This window comes from Protopterus annectens, chromosome 4.part1, assembly GCF_019279795.1.
Source record: "Protopterus annectens isolate FY-2018-M chromosome 4.part1, PAN1.0, whole genome shotgun sequence".
NCBI lineage: Eukaryota > Metazoa > Chordata > Ceratodontiformes > Protopteridae > Protopterus > Protopterus annectens.
In genome coordinates this window covers 609,801,659-609,828,040 of record NC_056734.1, presented here as the reverse complement: position 1 = coordinate 609,828,040, position 26,382 = coordinate 609,801,659, and the positions used below count along the sequence as shown (strand labels likewise).

Genomic DNA, 26,382 nt, shown 5'->3' with positions numbered 1-26,382 from the left:
TGTTCTGACCAAGGCAGTGCAACACAAGTTTCATGAGCCCTTGGTATCTCGGCCAACTGTACTTTAAGGTGTTCCTCTCAGTGCTTAGTTGCTGACAGCATTTGGAGCCAGTTTTGATCCTGGAACATTAATTCTCAGGATTTTCAAGCACCCACACCTATAATATTGTTTTATTACAAATGGAAAGATATCTTAACCCCATCGACACTGGATACCCAAATGGGGATGTCAGTGGACACCGACAGATGCAAGCTGATAATGAAAGACTTACTCTAAGTCACCTAGAAGACACAATGATTGGACTTAGGAGCTTACAATGGGAGGAAACATACTTGAGAGCCTGCATCAACAACAGAATCATCTTGAAAGGCCTTAGACTACATAAGAAAATCAACTGTAGAGGCCTTACTGACGAGTTTGACAAGAAATGGGATGATATCTGGATTGACACAAGTCTTAAACTCTTGAATCTTTTACTTGAACATAACAATGCACTCCAAAGAGGTCATCAATCTAGCATCGACAAACTCAGACCCCCTCATCGACAGCCCCCAGGGCAAAGAAGAAAAACGTCAGGAATCAAAAACAAAGGAAGCTCATTAGGGACCTTAACCCAAACCACCATAACAGAAGGAGACTAAATGAGATGAATTTGAGCCACAACACCACAACTGCCTTCAGTAATGAGACTTACGCAGACACCGAGAACCAGCCAGCTACCTCCTCCATGGACAATAGGGAGGACTTCAACACAGTGATTTCCCTTGGGCCCTCAAGAATCACTGAACATGGAGAGGTACTTAATACACCACAGGTTTTTCAGTGGGGAGATACAACCCCATTGTTGGACCCTCAGTTCAAAACGTCTGCACAAGAAAAATCGATGAACCAGAAAAACCAAGATCTCAGCACACCAACAGCTCTAACTCCCCAGAATCAACACATGAGGCAGAACTACCAGCCCAGACTCAACCACTCTCCTGTTTACCATCTTCAAGGCAGAGAAAGATCCTGGCAAGGGAAAAGGGAGCTGAAACCCCTGTGGGTCTCTCCCCCAGACCTCCTGGCAAAAAGGGTTGTGATGGTCCTAGCTACAAGATCTGGAACCACTCAAAAAAGCCCCTATCAGAAACAGAACAGAACAGGAAATATTAGAGAAAGGCCTCACTTTTATTCCTCACAGGAGGGGAGACCAAGTACAGACCATTATAGACCTCAAATTACTGACCAGGAAATCAAGCCTTAAAATACTTTTTCACAAAAAAGAAGGTACTGACAACATGTCAGTAAAAGAGAAATGGAAGAAACCTAGTAATTTTGGTTGCGCCCCCTCACCCTGCAGTAACCGCTTTTGAAAAAAAATGTGAAGCAAACATTCATAAGGCCCTTAATAAACCACAAAAAAGGCACTATTTCAACCTAAAACTGCATGATCACAATACTTACCACTTTCACATTAGACAGATAATAAAAACAAGAGCTGGAAGGTCACCTCAACAACATCTTGGAAAAGTGAGAACTGGAGTGGTAGATTAGGCTAATAGCCTATAAATACCGGGTCTTAATTCAGAGATATCCATCACCAGTGGTTTAAATCTCCATAAACTCCATCATCACGGACACTATTAATATAAATATGTTTTTTACTGGCTCCCAGTGTTTTTCCAATCCACAGACTTTATTTTAATGTTTTACTGGTCTTTGGATAAGACAGCAAGCATGAGTATTGGTCCGTATTCCTATTTACGACATTCAAAATACTTTCTTGGTCTAAGTCCATTTTGGCATTTATGGCATTATTTTTATTTCTTTATTTCTTTGTTTACTTAGTTTTGTACACAATTACTATCAGCATTGTGAATAACACTGTTCTACAGGTTGGTCCAGGTTGCTTTCCTGAATAAGCCTTCTCCTGAATTTTTTTACTAGCTCATTTTTATTAAGAATGATTAATACTGACTCTGGTTTGACTATGGCAGATCTGAAGAAGTTCTAACAAAAGCATAGTCTTAATATATGATTGTGATTCCCTAAAAGTGATTTCTTCTCTGGTTCCTGAGGTTAGTGCTCAAGCCGTATAGTTTTATGTATGACCAATCATTACAGAACTTTCACTCCCATATTTTTTCCCAGTTTTTAATATGTAATATTGTTAATATTCAATATTACTTTAAATATTTGATAGTGCATTGTAGTTGTAAGCATTAGTCACTCTTGCCACTCACCCCTCACCACGGGGCAGATACTGCCCCATTGAACCCCTCACACTAAGGTAATTCAAAAACTTCTAAGGTTTAGTTGTATATCTGAAACTACGGTCAGTTTTTTAAGTATACCTTTACATTGTTTTTACATACTGTTTTCATTACTACACCAAACAGTCTCTATCCCTTCTTGGGACTTGAACTTGTGTAATCTTTGTATTAAGTTTTCTGTGATTCTACCAATCATCAGCCCGCTATCTAGTACACTGCTGGCCTATGGACATCCAGACTCTGAGACTGGCCACACCCGGGTTGACTTTCCATTCCTCAAATTTTCCTACAGTCCTAATTAGCTCATTTTCCTCCACACATTGTCCCCCACTTTTACTTAAATACCATTAGGATTCCTCTGTTCCTAAGCTTATCTCAACCATGCATCATGCTCCTTCGTCCAGACAAAATCCTTGTTCTCAAACACGTTTATCCCAACTAGATTGACTTTTTTTCTTAATGGGAGTGTTCTGACACTATCAAACTATAGAACACAGTCCATTTTCATTAAGGCACTCTCTTCACTTTATCACTACTTATTTCTTTTTTTTGGTTTTCTTTTTTCTTTACTGAGTCAACTATACATTGGACCCATCTGCAATATAACTGTTACATCCATTTCAAGTGCTTGGTCAATAACGGCTGACAGCCGATCAGTGGATCCAAGCCTCCACCATTAATACATCCCCCCATGCATTTATCCCTGGCCACACTGCTTGGTTTCTCCATCCATCCACTCCATTTCTTTTTCACTTCCCAGCTCCCATCTCCGTTATACTTCCATATCTATCACATTATGGCATATTTTGATAATTAACAGCTCTTATAGGTTCATAGGTTCAGAGGTAGGTACTAGGCTATTGGCCCTAGGGTCTATATAAGCCTAGCCAAATGGTACCCTGGCTTTTGCCACCCAAGAAAATTATTGTACACTTATTTGTGTTTTTTGTCACTACACTTATGTTCTCGCTTTTCACAGACTAAAGTTAATGCACTCCCTGTTTTAAGCCCTGACCAACAACATTTGACATACTTTTATTTAAAACTTTGAAGTTGAATAATATATCTATGATATTATTTTCCATATTTCATTTGATGTACTGTTTATCGTGTGTTCCAGAACTGTTTTCTCAATTTCACATTATACTATTCCCATAGAATTCCTCACAGACTTCCTACTCTTTACTTATATACGCCATTAAATGCTCAAGTGTTGTGGAAACAAACACTCACCAGCCCTTAACCTTTGCTGGTCCCCCACCGACCAATCACAACTCCAAGCACCAAGACAAGCCATGCACAAGTTGGCTTCCCACACCCAAAGTTTTCCCATACTTCCTCTTGGGCCTCTACCCTCCACTCACAGTCCCCTACATTGACCCCATGGTATAGGGATGATACACCAATAGCAAGCCATTTAGATCTCAAACATACCTTCACCATAAGGATTGGAACTACATCCAATCATAACAGTGGCCCGAGTTACAGATTGCCCAACCACATCTGCAGATACACCAGCCAATCTGTTTCCATCCCCTCCATTCCTTCTACAATAATCTGATTTCTTCTTGTGTCTTTTCAGCTTTTCCCGGTTAGGGGTTGCCACAGAGGAACTCCGGTCCGGTAATGATTGGTACTTGATTTTTACGTGCCGAGTTACCAGCCCTGATGCACAACCTTCAACGAAGGTACGCCCATTCATGCATGTCTCCACGCATAAGATGCTCTAGCTGAGAATCGAACCGGACAACGTCTTACTGCAAGGCGACAATACTACCGCAGCACCACCACTTCTTAATCTCATGAATAATTAACAGTTTGAAGCTTAATATTAACCTATCAAAAGGCCTATAACTTTATCCAATATAATACCAAACATGCTAGATTTTACACCAATCCATAATACGATCTATCTGATAGCCAATCACGGCATAATTTTTAATACATTAATTTATGATAATACTCTACCTATCCTCTCCCCCAGGTCAACTCTGATAGGCTAACACACTCTTTCCCCACCAATGACTTAATTCTGAATACAGATATCAGAGTTTTGTGTCATGGCATGTCTTAATAAAAAGGAATGGTACTGTTTGAAATTCTAATAATGTAACTACGCTCATCTGCCATAAACTTTTAATAAAAATTTTCAGTCTAATGAAAATGAAGTGGCATTGATGAGAATTTTTTAACTTTGAGCAATTTGTATCACAAAGCCATCTTACATTTATGTTGGTCATAATGTATGATATTGGTGCACATGATGTCTGTGACTAGCTTTTCCATAGGCAACTTTTTTCTTTTCAATTAGGTTTCATAAAAGGTAGAATACAATGGGTGACAGAAACTGCATAAATAAATAAATAAATAAATATAGAAACAATTAACTAACTGGTGCAACGACTTAACAGAAATGAATGAGAAGAAAAGAAACCATGTAATTCTATGCACAGACAAATGAGAGGAGTAAACAAAGCCTAAGAAGAGAAAGCAAAGCCTGACCTGTATAACAATGTGTAACAACTCTTACAGCCACACATCACTTAGAGTATGATACAGCTTGAATAAGCACAAGACATGCAGACTGAAAAAGTTTATCACTTAATTTATATGCAGACACTCTTGGAAGCAGGGTATTTTAACACATAAACAGAGCACTTCGTACAGCCAAAAGAAGATCAGTCTGCTCACACTCACCAAGCACTGCAAAGTAAAAGCAAACACATGTTCTGAACAGTTAATGTGTATATAATAATGTTTACATGACTAAACATACTCAGACTTTTGCTGAAGTATGAAATAAATGGATTATTTTACTATTCTTTGTCCTAGATTTTCAGTGTCTAGAAGTTTTTACTTCTGAGTAAGATAAAGCCATTTCAGAAGCTATTTGCAAACATCTGAAGCACAACATGGTATGATAGGGCCATGTTCCTCATGTCTGCTATATATCTGAAACGGTCCTTGTTTACCTTTCTGATCCCTTACCAAACTCTCAACTTTCATCTTTGCTGACCTCATCACCTTTGTTGCCCTTCACTAGCCTTCTTGTACAGTTCTTCTTGCCTTGTTTTCCATTTCTTTTAATGCCTATATCTTGCTCTCATTTCTAGCCTTACTCTGCAAGGTAGCCATGTCAGACTTTACTTTATATAAACAGCCATGTGCACACCATTCAACCCCGATTCCTAAAGCTTGTTTACTCCATCCAGTTGCACTACACCTTCTAATACATCAGTGTTGCTACCTTCAGCATAGGAGAACACAATCTCCTAAAAATGCCACACAATGTTGTTTGTCTTTTCCTTATCCTACTGTAACCAGCAAGCAGAAAAGCAGCCGAGAAGGACAACCATGCTGAGTATCATAAAAATAACATAAAACTTTATTAAAAACAATAATATAGAATTAGTGTTTTCAGGCTCCAAAAGCCCTTCATCAGATTCACCATTACAAAATAATATTCCCTTTTTAAATTACATATAAACCAATCGCCAAACATCAATGAAGAAGTTTACACCCCTTTAGGATTGGCTTTACAGGAAAAAACACCATTTAAACCTAGAACATGATCGGCCCATAAATCAGCCATCCATTTAGACAGTTCATTATAAGTCATATCACCATCTCTCAAACCCATGTTATTTTTATGATACACACCGTGGTGGTCCTTCTCAGCTGCTTTTCTGCTTCCATCTTTTATTTTTTCTCATTTGGACATTTAGCATTCCTGAATTTTGTGGATTTGATTCCTACTGTAAACAGCACACATCATCATCATTGAACGAAGGATGCTTTAACCCTAGACATGCATATCCCCCAGTGCATTGCTTAGGGGTGCATACATAATTCTATTTTCTGATTCAGTCCTTCACTGGTTGGCTAAATCCTTCATGGCCAAAGATCTCAATAACCTTGCATTCCATCTATACCCTGCCTGTAAATCAGAATTTCACAGGCTCTACTTCTTACATTTAGAGTTGCTTCACTTTTCAAACTGATTAATTCTATATTTAAAAGACCAAAAAATGAACAACCACAATCATAAGTAGTCATACAACAAAGCAATAATGTAAACTGTAACATCTCTAACATATAATGATCTCAAAACTTGACAAGATTTGCATAATAAAAGTGCCAGGTCCTTGTAGGATCTCAGGAGTTTGCTGTCTGGACCCCACCCCATTTTCCATAAACAAATGAAGACCCCTTTATAGTCTTCCCCTTGACATGTGACTCTTTCGGATGTCTTCACTTTTTTCCTGTTTCTCTTCCCATGCTGACACCATTTTGTTTTTCTTTTGAAGATGGAAACAAGTCATTGAGCGATCATATTGATCCTTGTCTTCACTGTATTCCTTCTTCTTCCTGTCCGGTTTCTGTAATTCTGTCTAAACCAACCTTTCATCTTGTTTCTTTAGTACATTTGTTGGATCTTTATCTAGATTTGCTTTTAGTTGTTTTTTTAATTATTATTTCTGTAGTGCTTTCACTCTAGTTTCGTGATGCTCCAACCTAATCTGCTCCTCCATGCATTAACTCATGAATCCCCTAACTTTTTGCACAGACTTATTCTCTGCCCCTTTTCCTTAACCACACTGATATCCTTTGTACAGTAGTTTGTGTCATCCTCTGCCATAATTCAGATGCTGCTATTCCCAGTGCTTGTCTCGGTTCTCCCATTTCATTCTAAAAACAGTTTACCTAGCTGTCTGCCCATTCATTCTTTTCCTGTTTTTTCCTGCCATTTGTCTTATCAGAAGTAAACCATACTAACTGCATTGTCACTGTTGGACTGGTGCATTTCTATCTGTAGGCCTTGAACTTTCTCATTGTTGCAATGTACGATGTCCATATATCTTACATTTCCTTGTATTTTATTGTGCTAGCTGAAAAATTTCTCATATACTACTTCCTTTATTTCCTTCTCTTTCATTAGTCTTCCTCTAAAACATCAGTGTCAACCCTCATAACAGCTTTCATTTGATCGCTTTAAGACTATATCCATTGCTGTTTGTGTTCATCAGTTTTTCTTTCAACATCATACCTCTCAACTTCCTAGAGCAAGAAATCTGGACAAACCCATAAATAAAAATGGGACAAAGGCCCCAAAATAGGGACAAGTTTTAAATACTGCTATTACAAATGTAGAAAGTTGACAGAATAACAGGTTTTGCATTAGCATGAATTTTCTGAAGGGTATGAAGTCTGAAACTCAAAATGCCTGTCATTTTCTAATTTCAGTCATTAATGATTTCCCACTAATTTGCCAGAAAACCGCAATTTTATGAAAAAATGATCAAAAATATGAGGCAAAAATCTTTCCATTCTGCAAAAATCTGTACAGTTGACAGGTATCTGGTAGATAATATACTGCATCTGTCCAGATGCAAGCTTTTGCTGGCCTTTGAGTTTTCTCTCTTACGTACTCTAATCTTCCTTCCATACAAATGTCAGTTTATGCTCTGCCTAATTCAAACTGATACTTATCTGTGAGTCTAACCATTTCTGATATACACAATCAGATGTTGTAAAGGGTTCTGCTCATCTCAGTCCCTTTCTTCATTTGCCAGGTTTCTGAAATATTTGCTATGTCCAATTTTCCCCCTTGTATCACTCTCTGAAGCTCCTCCCTTTCTTGTATAAAATCCTTTCATTAACTAACAGACCTTCCATCCTTCACTGAGTCTTTCCTGTTCTGTTTCCTGTTATTTTTCCACACCATTCACCTATTTTAATTTCTGCCTCATACAATGACTTTGTCCTTTTTGCACCTAGGAACATTAACAAAAAACTTTCCTCCCTACAACCACTCCTAGCCCAGGAAGACCTAAATGTCTGCATCATTACAGAGACCTAGCTCAAGACCACCAAGTGCACCCCATCAGTGTAGAGTTTTAATGCCTGCCACACATTCAGGTCCACAGCACTAGATGAAAGCACTAAATGCAATGGAGCCTCCATATTGGTAAAAAAACAAAACAAAAAAAAAAACACTTCACATCCAGGCTAGTCACACAAGATAACAATCTGGAATTTCAACACATGTAACTTATCATTAACAAAACTCCTTATCACATTGTGCCTTACTATAGGACCCCCTTTACGTCTCCCCTTATCCCGCAACTCCTATCTATGTAGTATGGTGTCCTCATGCAGTAAGCCAAAAAACATTTTCCTAGGGAACTTCAACTACCACACTATCGACTGACAGATGTATACATCCTGTAACATGTATGTCCGAAGATGTCCGAAAAAACTACAATCCACTCTGCTACAAGCCCCATGAGGAGCTCAGTGTCTCTGCAACCTAACACCACTCTTAAGTATTTAACTGCGGTACCACCTTTATCATTCTTATAAGAAAAGCGCAGTCCAGGACTGAACTGTCTGCAAACGGCTAAAGTTAACTTTGAACCTAACACCACTCTTAACTATTCAACTGCGGTACCACCTTTATCATCCTTATAAGAAAAGAACAGTCCAGGTCTGAACTGTCTGCAAACAGCTAAAGTTAACTTTGAGTATGTGTCTACCTGTTTGAGCCAATATTCATTTTCCCCTGGAGAGCACTCTGCTTTGGCTTGTAAGCACCCCCCCCCCCATACACACACACACACACTCATCTTCCACTTTCTCTCTTATTCCCTTCTGTTAGCAAATAGTATCCATAACTGATCAATACTGTGTGTTTGTTAATTTAAACTGAGACCACAGTAGCTTACTGATACAAGGTTATTTGTTTTTTCCACCTGAGAAATGGTTAAGAAATTACTTACAGTTTCAGAGCAGTCCTTGGTCAATTGTGATTGTTTCTTAAACACAGACTTGTCTTTGATTTGGCTCATTAGCAGCAGTACAAAGAACTGCCTGCTCACACCCTTGTTCTCCCCTCCCCCTTCCCTGTTTATTACTATAAGACAATTCCAAAGTTAATAAATATTACCTGTGGCAGACACCATTTTTAAAACTACAACCACCCTTGTCACTATCATATGTTCATTTATCAGTTAACTCTGTTAACTAATTGTTTCCAGCCCCCTCATAAGAGCAACTAACAGCGTCTCTACCCACTTCACTCCCCACCCTGCCCCCTATTCCCTCCCACCCCCAGTGGTCCCACCTTTACTACACTCACAAACTTCTCCCATCTTTCCAATAGCCAACCACAGTGCTAACCCAACACTACCTCCTCCATCATCCCACTACTATCACACCTCCTCAACTAACATGCACAAGCATATTTTACCTATGCTCACTGCATGCATTCTCCTTGCATATCTTACATCCTACAAAAGCTCCATCATTCCCCCACTCAACCACTACCACTGTACTACTATTAACACCACCACTCATGTCTCACCCTCACTCAGCTCCCCTCCCACCAACTCAAGAACCATCCCTATTCACCCCCCACATATTCTACCAACTATATTACTCAAACATAAAGCATCCCTACAACTTAACATAGTAACCCTCCCACCGTACCTATTACCCACAGAGCACAATCATAAAGTTTCCCTTATAAACAAACACATTCAAAAACTGAGAAAACTAATAACCTCATGCATATCAAAACTAGCCCTAAGTGGAGACATCCACCCCAACCCTGGCCTTACCATCTCCAACCCCAATCCTCATAATCAGACTAGAAACCACAACTTCTCCCATATTACAGCCAATAGAAAGACAAGTGACTTCCTTCTACTAAGCCTAAATATTAGAAGTATATCCAACAAAGTCCATGAACTCCATGCCACCATAGAATTGTACTCCCCAGATATAGTCATCCTGACAGAAACCTGGCTAAAACCTCACATTACCAGTGAGCAAATACTCCCTACAGGTTACTGCATATTAAGAGTAGACCAGTTAAACAAGAAAGGAGGCAGTGTAGCTATAATATTTAAACAGCATCTAAACATCCAGATCTTAAAATCATCAGCTCCACAAATAGGCAATGAAGAAATAATATATACCAACCTCAAAATAAACCAAAACAAAACCATCAACATAATCGGATGCTACTTTCCACCTGGCCAAAACATCCCTCAACTAGAAAGCCTCCTCAGCTGGTCTACCCAACATCTCCCCCGACAAACTATAATTTTAGGTGATTTCAATATTGACTGGCAATCCTGTTCTGACAACCATCCAACCCATCATGTAAACCTTCATGGCTTCACCCAACTAGCCCAGTCACCAACCAGGATAAATAAAAACTCCAGCAAGCACACTACCCTGGATTGGATACTAGTCAGCAAGAGCTCCCAGTCATATATAACAGGCTGCTTATCAGATAGCCTCAGTGATCACTCCCCAACATTCCTACTCAAAAAACACCTATACTCAGCTAAACCTGTCATCTTCCATCAACTACGTAAAAAACTAAATTTTAACCCACTCACATTCATCTCATCCCTCAAAGAATGTAACTGGCATCCTCTAAAGTACCTCAGTCTTGATGACGCAGTTGAATTTTTTAATACTACCTTCCTGAGCATCCTTAATAACCATGCCCCCATAAGACTTTCCAGAATCAAAGCACAACCCTCCCCATGGCTACAGAAAATCACTAAGTCAGAAATGAAAAACAGGGATAAAGCCTGGGAGCACTGGCGCAAAACCAAAACCCCCTCAGCTAGACAGAAATTCCTAGAACTACGCAATAGAGTCAAAAAGCTAATAAAACAGGAGAAATTCCAATACTACCAGTCTGCCCTAGACACCTCAAAACACAGCCCCAAACAATTCTGGTCCTCCATAAACTCCATCCTCCACCCAAGTAAAGTCAGTACCCCTCCTCCTAACATCCCTCACTCCTCAGAAAATATTGCTATCTCATTCAACACACACTTCACACAAACCATGCTATCACTAGCTAAGCAACACAACCCCCCTCCCCTCCAACCCACACCTTCAACTAGTAATCTCCCCACTGCCTTCTCTTTTTCTCCTGTACCTACCTCCAACATAAAAAACTCTTAACTAAACTTAAACCCACCAAATTAGCAGCAGACAACCTCCCAAGTGAATACCTACAAATCGCAGCTGATGCTCTGGCCTACCCAGTATCCATCTTGATTAACCGATCTCTGTCAGAAAGTTACGTTCCCACACTGTGGAAAGTATCACATATAATTCCCCTCCACAAAGGCAGACCCTCCACAGAACTAACCAATTACCATCCCATAGCTATTCTCTCTCCACTCTCCAAAATACTAGAGAGATGCATACACTCTCAGGTCTCAGACTACCTCCTTACTAACAACCTCCTTTCCAATACTCAGCATGGTTTCCGACCAAACCATATCACCACCACTGCCTTACTCTCCTTTACTAACACTATCCTTCAAGCATAAAAACAATGGCTATCTCTCCTCTGCTACTTTCCTAGACCTATCTAAAGCATTTGACATGGTCCCACACAAACAACTTATCTCTGTCCTCATTAACCTATCCTTCTCTCAATCAGTCACCAACTGGTTTCAGAGTTACCTGTCTGAACGCCAACAATCCATTGTATGGCAGAATGACATATCTCCCCAACTACCTGTCTCCATAGGGGTTCTCCAAGGATCCAACCTTGGACCCCTACTCTTCTCTGTTTACACCAATAATCTAGCCTCTGCCACCAAACATGGCACACTCATACAATACGCAGATGACTCAACCATCATCTGCTCAGCCCAGTCCCTACCCAAACTGCAAAAAGTCACACAGGAACCCTTTTCCTCTGTTGAAATTTGGTTATCCAATGCCCAATTAGTACTCAACCCAAGCAAAACTAAACTACCCATTTTCCAACCCGCCAAACATACTCAAAACAACTCTCACTTTAACATCACAGCAAAAGACAACACCACTATATACCTAACTGAACACACCAAATTGCTAGGAGTGGAAATAGACAATAAACTAAAATTTCACATTCACATATCCATGACCATAAAAAAAGTCCACAAAAAACTAGGAGTGTTATACAGAAATAAGCAACTTCTCACCAAAGCAGCAAAGATTTCAATAGCAAATTCCCACCTTATCTCCACCCTACTTTATGCCTCTCCAATATATACCAACCTAAGCAATGCGATCTAAACAAGCTAGAGACCTGCTACAACAAAATCGCCAAATTCGCCACAGGGGCATCCTGCCGTAGTCACCACTGTCTCTCACTTGCTGAGCTGGGCGGGCTTGAACTCCCTCACCTCCTTCAGTGGTATCAACTCTCACTCGCCCACAAACTAGTAAACTATCCACTAAATGTCCCATCCCTCCAGAATTTACTCCAGCCTTATCGCACCACCAGACCACTACGATCCAGCAACAAAAATCACTTGCAGATCACTAAAGCCAATTTCTCTGCTGGTGAAGCACTATTCTCTTGCACCATAGCCAAATTATGGAACTCCCTCCCACCCACAATTACCTCCATACCATCATGCACCCACTTCAAAACTTTACTAAAAGCGCACCTAAAAAACATGCTGGCTATGCCCTTGCAACTCCCACTCTAATATCACCCACCCCATCCAACCACTACCTTTCTTTCCACTCCACTAACTACCTTGATTATAGCAAGCTCAGATGCATATAAGCCTAGTACTTATTATACAGCAGGAACTTCTTATTGTAACATTTGTTAATGTCTGTTATGTACTTCACAGATAGATTCTAGTTGTCTACTGATGTACTATGTTCTTCATCTGTAAATATGTTGTAAGTAATTGCTATCATAAATTGTTAATCGCTATGTAATCCAATGTAACTACTGTCTGTTTATTTTAACTGTGGAGCTTTTCTTCCCGGGCATCCGCTGAAAATGGACCTACGTCCAGTCAGACACTCCCGGTCAACAAATGTAAATAAATAAATAAATACATTTCTGGACTTCCATCAACACAAACTCTCTGGATTAGCTAGTCCACATCTTAACTGGGGAGATAAAATCTTGGATTTGGTACTCACCAATATGTTATTCCCTGTCTAGGCAAACTGGACCACAGATCAGTCACATTCACCTTAAGACTGAGGCCAGAAGCTCAGTATTCAGAGATCATGCCAAGGCTAATCTGATGAAACTGAGTGAAGACCTGACTGAATTCACCCCTCTCCCTCCAGCTCATTGACTTCTCTGCTTATGCAGAATCTTTTTCTGCTAAATTCAATGCACGTTTGATTAATTGCATAGATGCATCTGCACCCCAGAAGTAAATACAATGTTAAATTCAAAAACTAACCCCTCTGATGCAGCCCAATATAAATAATGTCTATAATAAAAGAAAAAAAAAACTCATTGCCCTTACAAATAAATGTAACTGTCAAGATAGAAAAAAAAACGCTTGTTAAACTTCAGAGGGAACTCTGGACCCTGATCAAATCAAACAAAGCAAGATATGAGGTAAAATCTGCCACCCAGGCAAAGGACATCTGCAAAATCTTCTTTAAGTATGTTTGAAAGCTTATAGAAAATGCCCAGCGCTGTGTAGTACTAATAGTAAATGACACCACATGCTTTGTGAAGGATAACTGGAGGAAACTACTGTCATCCCCTTGCACAAAGGCAGGAAATCAACTGACCCAGGGAATTACAGACTCTTAAGTCTGACCACCCTTATTATCAAGCTATGGAAGGATTATCATGGAAATAATAAATAAGCATATGTGACCTATGAACTTAAGGCCCAAGCCAATTCAGATTTATTAAGTGCCAATCCTGCCTACTTAAACTGGTAGAATTTTTTTAAAAAGCTTACTGAAGTAGTGAATGAGGACAAAAATGTATGCATTGCATATCTAGACCCTGCAAAGGTGTTCAACACCATCCCGCAGTTAAGTATCATAGATAAACTATCCCAGCTAGATGTTAATCTCTCTTTAACTCCTTGGATAGCAAATTGGCTCAAAACAGAACCAATAAATTAGGGTAGGCTCTTCTACCTCCTCCAAAAGACCTATCACTAGCCATGGCACACACCTCTTTGCCATTTATTCTTGGAGGTCTAAGCTATTCTGAAGGGTTTATGGTGGACCAAATCTGCAAATGAATGTAAAATGAGTGCCATCATAAACTTTCCAGAAGGCATAAAAATCCTCCAAGAGGGCCTTTCCCAAACCAACAACTGGTGTCAGAACCATGGATTAAAAACTGAATGCCAGGACATGTTTAATTCTATCCTTCCCCAAGAAAGAAATCGAGTAGTTATGACCTGGGGGACCCATGTAGACAATGAGCATTTCTTTGATCATCATGTATCTACTACTGTAATAAAGTACTTTTTCACTGCACAGTTTATTACTAAACGGTATGATGTTCAGATCCAGGGATTTGATCATCACTCAGGCCGACCATTGATTATAATGCCCTCTTTGGTCTTTACTTGTCCAAACATCTGAAACAACACAAACATCCACAATGCTTTCTTAGTAGGAAAATCAATGGCCTAAATCCTAAAAAATATGTAGGCCATCTGAAGACTTTGTACCTCTTTGGGGACTCTAACAGGCTACCGAAGGGAAATCTCTGCCTTGTGTACAAAGCCATATCAGACCCTATTCTATCAGACTCACTGCACATTTGCAAGTCAAATGGGATTACAAACACCCACTCAAGAGATCTAAATCTCTTTTGCAACTTAAACAAACAAGTTGGAGGGATAGATATGTATTACACAGAATACCACATCCTTGGAATTGTCTTACTGTCCACATAAAACAAAGTACTTCTCTTAAAGTATTCAGAAGTAATCTGTATGAATGGATGTGTAACCACAAATTCTCCCCTGGTTTAGCATACTTATCCCTCATGGAAAGGTGCAACATGTATATAGTCTGCTCATCTCTGTGTTATTCATTCTGAAAGAATAAGGGCTAAAAACTTCATGGAAGAGTATGGCATGGAGCAACAGCCTGCTAGCTACCTATGCACTTAAAAACCTGCAACTACCTATACGGTTATAGATTCATAGGTAAATACTGGGCTACCATTCTTCAGACAATCTGCAGAATTTTACAAGACAGGAAAATAACCACTGGTTGAAATCAAACCCTGTACCTTGTATCTGTGAGGTAAACACCTTAACCATTATGTCAGTGCCACCCTCAGTAGTATTGACCTCCTTGCCCACTGATTGATGTATGTTCCTGTGTGTTGCTCTTTGTTTACTCTAGTCCTTTTCCTGGCATTCTTTTGTCTTCCAATCAGTCTACTCCCCACCCTTCCCTTCCCCATTCCTCCATATTAATTTTACTCATGTAATTGTTCTCATGTACCTCTCCACCCAGGTGTCCCCAATGCCCTCCTATCAGGAGAGGTGACGTCTATCAGAAGTACAGAGGTTTTCATTTGACTATTCATTCTCACTAGTCTAAATCCTTGATCAGCAGTTCAGTTTCTGACCCAGGTATTGGTATTGCATTCCCAGATCTTATATTTTCTTGATGACCACAGGCAGACCCTCCAGAAAGGCCAGTGCAATCCCAAGTTCTCAGTAAGGTCTATCCACTTCCCCTACCATTCCCTGTACCTCTGCTGCAGTTTCACCTATCATGTAATAGGAACCAAAAAGTAACAACAGGTGTGCCCTCTCTTATATCCTTGTGAAGCTTTATAATTTCCTGGCTTGCTATATCTAATTTTGCTGTCATTCATTCACTCCATTCTTATATTCCTACCAACCTTATATCCTTGTGATTAAGTAAGTCTCTGATCACTGGAAATCTACTCTTCCCTGTCACCTGCCAGCTTATGTAGTCATTTTTAGGTCTCCTACCCAGTTCTCTTCTGTTCCTCATTTTTACAGTTATTTAGAACCTTTTGTCATGTATGTATGCATGTATATGTGTGTATATATGTATGTGTGTGTGTATATATATATATATATATATATGTATATATCAATTTCTACATCTCTTTGGAATAAGACATATTTCTTATCCCTTGGTCTGTTCTTCCTACCTCCTGTACCTCACTTAGGGAGCCAGTTGGCTTGCAGATGATAGTCACAGTGAGTACCTATACTATGCCTCCAAATTTCTGAAAACTACATTCAGCAATCATTGAGGTTTCCATTTTAAGACAGTGTGAGACCATGGAGTTTGTAAATATAACTTGGAGGTGAGGAGGGCTCTCACCACAATCTCCCTCTGTAAATAAAGCTTGTTTGCTTATCATTAAATGTGTTTTTCAGCAATTCAGATTCATAGTATTACCACTCACTCCGATTACCATAGGAAACACAATATAAATCCCTCCTATATATTAATAGGGTCACAGTCTCTTATGTTGATACTAAAAGTATGTCCAAACTGAACATTGTGAAGCTTAGCTGCATCAACCAAATGTATTATAAGTGAGTTAGTTTTCTCTGTTTCACATACCTCAGACATGAATTCATAGTCTCCCAGACATCCTTATGTCTGGTTTTGAAGGCTGCTTGAGAGTTGCTTTGTTTGCAGAGTAACAGGAATCAATTAGGAAAAAAGGGGATGTGTTGGACTAATGTTAGTCAGACTTAACAACTGGAAAGAAAATTTTATTCTTCCTTAACACTTAAGTGGTATGCATTCGCAGGGAGTAAAAAGTCATATTCTTAGTAAAACAGCATTTAAATACAATCTCTTCAGTTGATCAATTAAATATTTAAAGGGATAAGCTCTTTAATATTTAAATAGTAAAATTTAAAGATCTCAAATGGATAATGAAAAAGAATATTGCACAATGTGTATTAATTAAATTCTATTATTCTTTTAGTTTCTGCAAGAATACAAATTTATAAAAGATGCCGTCATGATATGTCGATGTTTAAAACACTATGAGTAGGGTATTTCATTACAAAATTAAATAAAATTTAAATTCATTTAATGTCTTATGCCTATCTCCTCCCCCGTGAAGATAAAGAGCAGCATTCAGTTAACAACTTACTTCACCAGCAGGTGTTGTTAATGTGGAAGTGATGTTGGGGCTCTTTAGAGCATGAATATTGTTGTGCAACTAGTAAAGTGAGGGATATTTTAAAGCACAGAAAATAAACAAAGATCTCTCCACAGCAGCCAATATGTAACAGAGTAGAGGTAGATTACTTATCTTTCGGGATAACCCAGATTGCTCCGTCCATCCATCCATCCATCCATCCATCCATCCATCCATCCATCCATCAATTTATCTATCTACATCCCCCCTTTTTCCTATTTTTACACATGGGGTTAGGATGTCTCATCAGCAGTGACCATCACCTAGAGCCAATATTCTCAGCCCCAAGTGGCTAGACTCATACTGCCCAATCTTAAATTTTATCAGCATGAGGAATACTTAGCCTTTCAAGTCAGTCTGGTTGCTTAGAGAGGTACACGGTCAGTAGGGCATTATACACAGTTATTGGACAGATGGATGAATAAAACAGAACTATAACTTCTTTTAACCTAGAGGAAGTTCTTTGATGGATAGGTTGTGCAACACCAAATAATTTTCTGGCCATGGCTGAGACATGGTGATCAAAGAAAAGTTAATTTGCACAAGACATGATAGTTTTCTGACCACAGCTGAGATATGGTAGATGAAAGAAAGTTCATTATCAAAACAAGTACCAGGATTTATGATGGCTGTACACATTTGAGGGGAGTGCTGTCAATATGGAATGGGGTGAGAGTGCTACATTTTGTAAAAGTAACTATATTGCAATTCTTAGCATTAAAGCTTAGCCCCTGATTACCACACTAATCAATGGTCTGATCTACTTCTTTGAGGAGAAAATGAGTGTCAGAAGGTGATTTGATGATACCCAGAAAATACTTGCTTTTCTTTGCTCAAAATCATAAACTCCCACAGCAGAAATAAGTACCATAATTCAGGTGTTCATTGTCATAATCCTGAAGAATTATAATTCTAGTAGAAAATGTTAACTCAGGCTACGTTATGTAAGGCGGTCTCCCTTTATCCTGTAGATTTCATGGCAAATAAAACAGTTAAAAAAATGGAAATAGTAAAGAGTATGTTGAGGTACTGGATATTTTTATCTAGAGTAATGTTTTGAAAGTGGTTAAAATATGTCTGATATTGTGATTAATTAATGCAAAAATCTTGTTATCACTGCCTTTAGACTATGGTATTAGGAATAAACAAATACAAAGCCTCCCACTGCATTTTAAAATCTATAATAGCTCCTGAAACAGATCAGGTACCCAATATTTTGTTAAAGGAACATGTCCCATAAAATAAATAATAATTTAAACTGTTATATGATTCTGACCGACAATTCCATCTATAAAGTGCAGAAAATTTGGACCTCAGTTTTTGTGGGTGGAAATGGAAATATTACACATGAAGGTCATTTTTTATTTGTCTTCTGTGTGATATAACCTGTAATTTAAATGGTAAGCAGAAAAGTTATGAAAAGAGGAATCACTTCATAAGTTTCAGAAATAAATCAACTGATTAGACAATTGTTAGTGTTATTTTAAGCTTAACTAATTGCATAATTTCCTCAGAATTAGAGAAGCTGCAGACATTTATGTTATTTTTCACAGGATCAGCAACGTTTTTGCAACCATAAATGTTTTATAAATAAATATTAAAGATTTTAGAAATTAAAGCAGATATTAGTACTGATCTTGTAAAGCTCTAAAGTGTAAACCTTCTGCTGACAGCATTGGGACAGCATGGCTGTCCACACAGATGCCTGACCTACCTTCGTATTCAGCTGGACACACACATTCATAGCCATTGATCAAGTCTTTACAGGTCGCAGAGTTCTGACAAGGAGATGAGAGGCATTCATTGTACTGTTCTTCGCAATACAAGCCATGGTATCCTAAAGGGGAACACAAAGATGATACACACTATGTAAGAAGGATGTGCAGCTTAGTGAAAAGAGAAAGGATGATATAACCACGCAATATTACATTTACAGTAGCAATGTTATACACAGGCAACCAGCTTAACACTGAGGCTCAATTTACTTCAGCAACAAGACAATAAATCGTAAATATCTGCTCACTTACAATAATTTATGCAGACCCAGTACAAATCCATTAGACTTACAAGCAGCTGAATGCAGTTTCCAGTAATGACTTGGTACAGAACATGGAAATGATAGCATTATTAAATGGCTCCATTGCATGGTCCCAGTAAAGCTCTGTCACCCGTAGGTGAAGATGGTTTGTATACAGTCTGATAACATTTCTTACTCGGGTTTCACCATCATGATAAAAAAAAAAAAATCAGTGGCAGTGGGGAGCAAATTACTGCCCATAGCTGTTTATGGTTTACTAAATGTTGTGTTGTGTCTTTCGGCTTTTCCCGGTTAGGGGTCGCCAAAGCAGAACTCCGGTCCGCTAATGATTGGCAGTTGATTTTTACGTACCAGCTTGCCAGGCCTGACGCACAACCTTCAACGAAGGTACGCCCATTCATGCATGTCTCCACGCAGAAGACGCTCTAGCTGAGAATCGAACCGGACAGCGTCTTACTGTGAGGCGACAATGCTACCGCAGCACCACCACCTTATATTTGTCAATTTACAACACAAAATTATTTGTTATGGCTATAGTTTATGTTCAATGTATATTATATGCAGTAGAAATAAACTGCATATTATATGCAGTTTATTTCTACTGCATATAATATCAGTACTACTTAACTGCTAAATAACAATTAAATATGACTCCATTATTTATCTTTCGATAGTGGTTAAATATAACAAAGGCAAAGGGAGGCTGAGCCACCCATAATCAGGTAATCAATGCATATTAATATTTCTTAGAAAATGGGCTTTGAAAATAATAAAACTCATTGGTGACCAAAGAGTTCCAAAGTGGTTAACTAATATACAAGGTAGAGGAGTGAAAACTGGGAGGAACGAGTTGTGACATGACCTCAATTGATCTAAAGGGGCAAGAAAGCTTCATTCCAGAGGCATTTCCCACACTCTCTGAATCAGCACTAGGAATTACAGTTTTCAATAACATGCACTTCATGCATTGTTTTTTTTTCTTATTGCTATTTCCTCATTAAGCAATGAGGCAACATTTAACATTTTACATGTTATTATTTATTTTATTTTTTATATTTATTTTGATTTATTTTTTTATTTATTTTTTATTATTATACGTAATTCTCATATTACCTGCTTGGAACCTGAAACACTTAATTATCCACTGTTTTCAATACTTAATACTTTAACCCAAAAACAATTCCCATTTTAGATAAAACACAAACTCAGACTGTGTGTGTGTGTGTGTGTGTGTGTGTGTGTGTGTGTGTGTGTGTGTGTGTGTGTGTGTGTGTGTGTGTGTGTGTCTTTGTGTGTGTGTGTGTGTGTGTTTGCACATGTGTATGTAAATGCATGCGTGCATAAGCCTGTGTGAAGCAAAATACACTTGCCCTACCTTCAGGTTTTCAGACTTGTAGCACTCATGTCCAACCCCTCTAATTTTTTTAATATACACTGTATTTTATTTTGATTATATTACTTGTATGACATATCCTGTTTCATGTATTGCTGTTTATGCATGCTAATTACAAAAACAACCCTTTATATTTCTCTTACTTAATTCATTTTCAGTTTTTATCTCATCTAAACTGTAATAGTGTTTAGTAAATAAACAATAAAATAAATTTAGACATTACAGTAGAAAGCATAGCGGTTTAAAATCTTACCGTAATGGTCAATGTCCTTCTCTTCACTGCTGCAGTGTTCATTACAATAGGAATCCCCTGCCAAGTGCTGCTTGACATCCGGCCAGCATACCTAAGCCTTTAGCTTGCTTTAAAGTATGCCATTTGTCAAATGTATGCTCCTCGTGTAGTGTATGTCATAACTACACGTCTGGATGCACCAATCTCAGAACTGAGAGCCCCAGTAAGAATGCCAGTCTAAGGAGTAGAGAGGTAATCATTACATCCAGAAAAGAAATAGACAAAGGGGTGGATGGAGGTAGAGAATACTGCAACCCTGAAGAGGAGGACATCTGTCATTATGGTAAGGTCTTACACAACTGTACTATGTGCTTCCATTTCACTGTTGCAGTATTCTTAACATGAGGGAGAGTGCCAAAGCTCAGGAAGACGACAGGGAAGAGGAAGGGGCAATAGACCCTTCTAGGAACCCAAGAAGAATGGTCCTAGCAAAACCAGCTCTAACCCTGGATATGACATCCAGTTGTAATGCTTAGTAAAGGTATGCACAGAAGTCCAGGTAGCTTCCTTCATGAACAGAGTTAGTATCCAAACCCTTGAAAAAAAGCATCATAAGAAGCCACAGTTCTAGAAGAATGAGCCTTAACAGAAGGAGGAAGGCTCTTGCCATGAAAGGAATAACAAAAAGAAAAGGCTTTAGAAATCTAAGAAGAAATAGTTTGCTTGGACATAGCCAATCCTGAGGACCTAGGATTAAAGGAAATAAAGAGTTGTTCAGATTTATGGAAAATCTTAGTCTTAGCTAAATAATATCTGAGTTGTCTATGCACATCCAACATGTGCAGCACCTTCTCACTAGCAGATTACAGAGAAAAAAGTGGGAAATGAATAGACTGATTAAGGGACAACTCATTTATCACCTCGGGCATAAAAGAAGGATTAGTACGAAGGAACACCCTGTCCTTATGTAAAACCAAAAAAGAAGGACAAGCCATAAGGGCTTGAAGCTCAGACACCCATCCAGAAGAAGTAAGGGCTAGCAAAAGTATAGTCTTCCAAGAGCAATGTTGCAAGGAAGCTGAAGCTACAGGCTCAAAAGGAACCTGGGTCAATTTTTCCAAAACAAAATTAACATCCAGGGAGGAGGAACATGCTTCCTTGGAGGCGTAATATGTAAGATGCCTTTAAGAAAGTGTTTGGCTTTAAATCTAGAAGCTAAAGGAGGTGATAACGACAGACAAGCAGAGATAGCTGATAAGTGGGCCTTAACAGACGAATTAGCCAACCCAGTATTGGGCAGTTCCCACAGATAAGAAAGAACCAAAGGAACATCCACAAAATGTGGATCCAAGTTATGAGAAAGACACCAAACAGAAAACCTCTTCCATTTGAATAAGTAGGATTTCCTAGTATTGGGTTTCCTGGCCTCCTACAGGACCCTGAGCCCATCCTTAGAAAAACGTGTCTATGTGGAATCAAAATCCTATCACCCACAGTGTCAGTTGAAGAATGGACAGGTGGGGATGGATGAGAGATCCTTCATCTTGTTTAAGTAGGTACACCCTGTAAGGTAACTTGTGATGATTGCCCTTGGCAAAATGCAGAAGAAGAGGGTACCAATGCCATCTCGGCCATAAGGGAGTCACCAGCAAGATTTTTGGAGCATCCTTTGAATTTTGAACAGGACGTTTGGAATGAGAGGAAGTGGAGGGAAGGCATAAAGAAAAATCCCCTATCAAGAAAAAGATAGGGTGCCCACCTTACAAAACATATGACCTGTGAATCTGGCACAAAACAGAGACATTTGTGTGTTCAGTGGAGAGGCAAAAAGATCTACTTGATGAGTACTTCACTGGTGGACAATGTCCAGCAACACATCCCTGTGAAGCATCCATTCAAGGAACTGAGTTGTGGACCTGCTATGAGAATCTGCCACAATGTTTTGATCTGAGGGAATGTAAACTGCATGAAGAGTCAGTTAATACTGAAGAGCAACATCCCACACTAGGAGTGCCAGCCAGCAAAGAAGATAGGACTTTGTACCCCCCATTTGTTTACATAACACATCACTGTGGCATTGTCTCTAAATGCCTTGAGAGGTCCTGGGCAGAAGAAAGGATGAAAAACCTGAAGAGCCAGTAGAGGAACTTTCATTTCTTTGACATTGATGTGCTCTTCCTACTGACGGGCCCAAACCCCTGAAACTTTAGGAAGCCACATGGTTTTCCCCATCTCATATCTGAGGTATATGTGAACAGCTCCTGAGAGGGAAGAGGTGGATGAAAAGGGAACACTGGATTGAGAGTCAACTGCTGAGTCTACCACTGATGCTCCTTCTTGAGACAAGGCAGAAGTGGAACTACAAATATGAGGGGAAGAGCATGTTGAAATCAAACTGACTTCAGGAACCACTGAAACATTCTCATGTGAAGGTTGGCCAAAGGGAGCATAGGAATAATGGAGGCCATGAGCACCAGAATTCCCTGGCTATTAGTGAAGCCAGAAGAAGAGGGTATTGAAGAAAGGAAATGAGAGTTAGGGCCTTGGAAGGAGGCATGGATGCCTGCAAAGGCACAGTCTAGATCCTGTATTCCAGAAAGACATGATCCTGAAAAGGAGTCAGAAAGTGCTTTCTGAAATTTATATTGAACTCTAGGCTTTTCAGAAGGGAACCAGTAAAATGGAGATTTTGCAATGAGGTCTCTGGATGGGATGCCAGAAACAGGAGATTGTCCAAGTAGGGAAAGACTTGGATCCACTGTAGCCTGCAAAAAGCTATCACAGGAATGAGGCATTTGATGAATACCTTTGGGCAGTAGGAAGGCCAAAGGACAAAGCAGAGAACTGAAAATGCTAGGAAGCAACAGAGAAATGTAAAAAATTCCTGAAAGGGGGATGAATTGATATATGGAGATAAGCATCCTTGATATCCAGAGACACCATATAAGCCGGATGAAGCAAAGTCTGAGGGGACATTTGAAAACTGGGAATTTTCAAAAATGTATTTAGATGACAGAGGTCTAAAATTGGTCTCCAAGTAGCCTCTTTCCTTGGTACTAGGAACATTCTGGAATAAACCCCCCTCCCCCTTTGGGAAACTGAACATCTTGAATAGATCCTTGAGTCAAGAGATCCAGAAGCACCCCTGCAAAGAAGGACAGCTGTTCCTGAGGGGGCTGAGGAATCCCCATAAAAGGAGGAAGAGATTTTCAGACCATAAAATACCCTTGGTGGATAATGGACAGAACCCAGGAGTTCTGAGTAATCTTTAACCAAATAGGGAAAGATAGAGAAAGGCAAAGAGAAAGAGGAATGTGGCTGGGAAGAATAGGATACTCAGATAACACCTGGTTTATCAGGAAAAGGAGACTCTGGAGCAGTGAAGTCTGACTAGCTTTAGCAGAAGGAGCCCGCTTCCCACCTTTCTTGCTCTTGGGGGAGAGTGAGATTATCTATGAACAAAAGATGGCTTGTTAGGGTAATTTCTCTAAAACTTAGGTACAGAAGAAACAAAAACATGTTTACGTTCCTGTAAATTCTTGTCCTCATCCTGAAGAGATGTAAACAAAGCAGCAGCAGCTTCACCAAACAAGTGTTTATTATCCAGAGGAGCATCCATCAACTTAACCTTAATATTATCAGGCAAAGGTTGAAGCTGAAACCAATAATACTTCCTCATCAAAGACCTAAAAGCTGCAGCCCTAGAGGAAGCATCTGCTGCATCATAATTACACCTGATGGAATGGAGGAAGTCCCCAAAAGGGAAAGAGCAGAAGTCTTCCCTTCAGATTCTGGAAGATGAGAAATTACCTGACAGGCCTAGGAAAGAAGAGCCAACATGTACCTGGACATATGCATCTGATAACTGATACCCCTAAGCTAAAGTAGCAGAGGTGTAAACCTTTTTCCCTAACATTTCCATGGTTCTGCCATCTTTATCAGAAGACAGTCATTTAAGAGACGGTAACAATTGAAATGGCTTGTCAGAAGGGGTCAGCAGAAGGGTACTTGTAAAAATTGTACAGTTCTAAGGCACCCTTTAAAAACCTATCAGGTTTCTTGGGGGCAGGGGGCTGGGTGTCATGAGCCTTAGTGGCATTAGAAAAGGCATCCAATGAGGCAGCCAAAATAGGAGGGACAGAAGAAGGTCTGGGAGAATCCATCTGCAAGAGCTCATAATACTTTTTTCTGTACTTCAGAAACCTGAGGAAAACCACATTTAAAAAACTGCATCATTCTAGAGAGTGTGTTCCCAAAAGAAATTACCTCAAAAGGAATATTAGGATCAGTAGATTCCTCCTCCTCAGAACCATAATCTAAAGGAGAAGGAATCTGAGAGGGGCCAGCAAGGGATTCCGTATCTGAATCTGCCTTCTTCTCAGAGGATTCATGTTCCCTGCATCTTTTAAGGGGAGTAGAGGACCAAGGAGGAGCTGGAACTGAAACTACCTGAGGAGGTTTTAAAGCCATCAAAGCATTAAACATCCCTTGATTGAAACTGTGTCATTCACTCTGTGGGTCCTTAGCAGCTGGGAGTTTTCTGCTTTTTCTATAAGGGGACGTCCACCTTATGAAATGTAGAAGGCTCTGATCTCGGACGTCAGTCAATAATTATAGTAGTGACTCCTTATCTAACCAAAATTTGGGGAACACCCCTAGGCCCCTCAGAAATAATCAGCTGCAGTTCCCCCTGAATGTCTGACGTGGATGTCTGCAAGTCCTCCATGGATGTTCCTAAGGTCAGATCTCTACCAGCCTCCAAATCTGTCATGGCCGAAGAATACAACAATGGAGCCAGGTGAACCTCCAGGCTTTCACTTGCCTCAGGAGAGATGTCCAGCAAAGGCTGAACAGCAGAAGAATCTGGACTAGCTTTCCTGGCCTTCTTCTTCATGGATAGCTACCCTCAGAGTGGGAAGTACCTTTGTGTCTTTAGCTAAGAGCTTAAGATGTTGATTCTCCAGATACTAAGCCAAAATAGAATGCCTACTATGGAGGGTCTTAGGAAGAAAGACCTGACAGATTGAACAGTACATATGATCATGGGAAGAACCGAGGCAAAACAAGCAGTGCTTGTGACAGTCTTTATGGGGAATCTGTCTCCCACACTGGCATTTACCCTTCTTGGATGACATGAGAGCCCACAAGCAAGAAAATATAAAAAGAAAGATAAGATAAGATACAATAAACCCTGATAGTGCACATATCTGGTGAACCAGCAACAGAACCGGCATTCTGACCGATGATCAAGAGATGGCTTTTGGAATGGTGGTAAAGAAGTTCAGAGGTTGATATGTCAGCATGTCACCTTTATGCCCTATGCTATGTGAGGAGTATATGCGTGATGTACAGCATACCTTAAAGCAATTTAAAAGCTTTGGTATACTGGCGGATGTCAGTCAAGCCTTGACAGAGGTCCCCTATTGTAATGAATACTGCAACAGAGAGATAGAAGGACATCACAGTGAGCTGTATCACTTTACTAAATAAACA

The 26,382-nt window shown here is 39.5% G+C and overlaps 1 protein-coding gene across 1 annotated transcript in view; it reads right to left on the bottom strand.

Annotated features, from left to right (window-relative positions):
- Positions 1 to 26,382, bottom strand: part of DNER (delta/notch like EGF repeat containing) — a 1,500,171-nt gene that overhangs the window by 311,606 nt on the left and 1,162,183 nt on the right. The window contains exon 9 of the mRNA XM_044070411.1: positions 18,941 to 19,063. Coding sequence (XP_043926346.1) covers positions 18,941 to 19,063 — 123 coding nt within the window. The remainder of the gene's footprint in view (positions 1 to 18,940; positions 19,064 to 26,382) is intronic.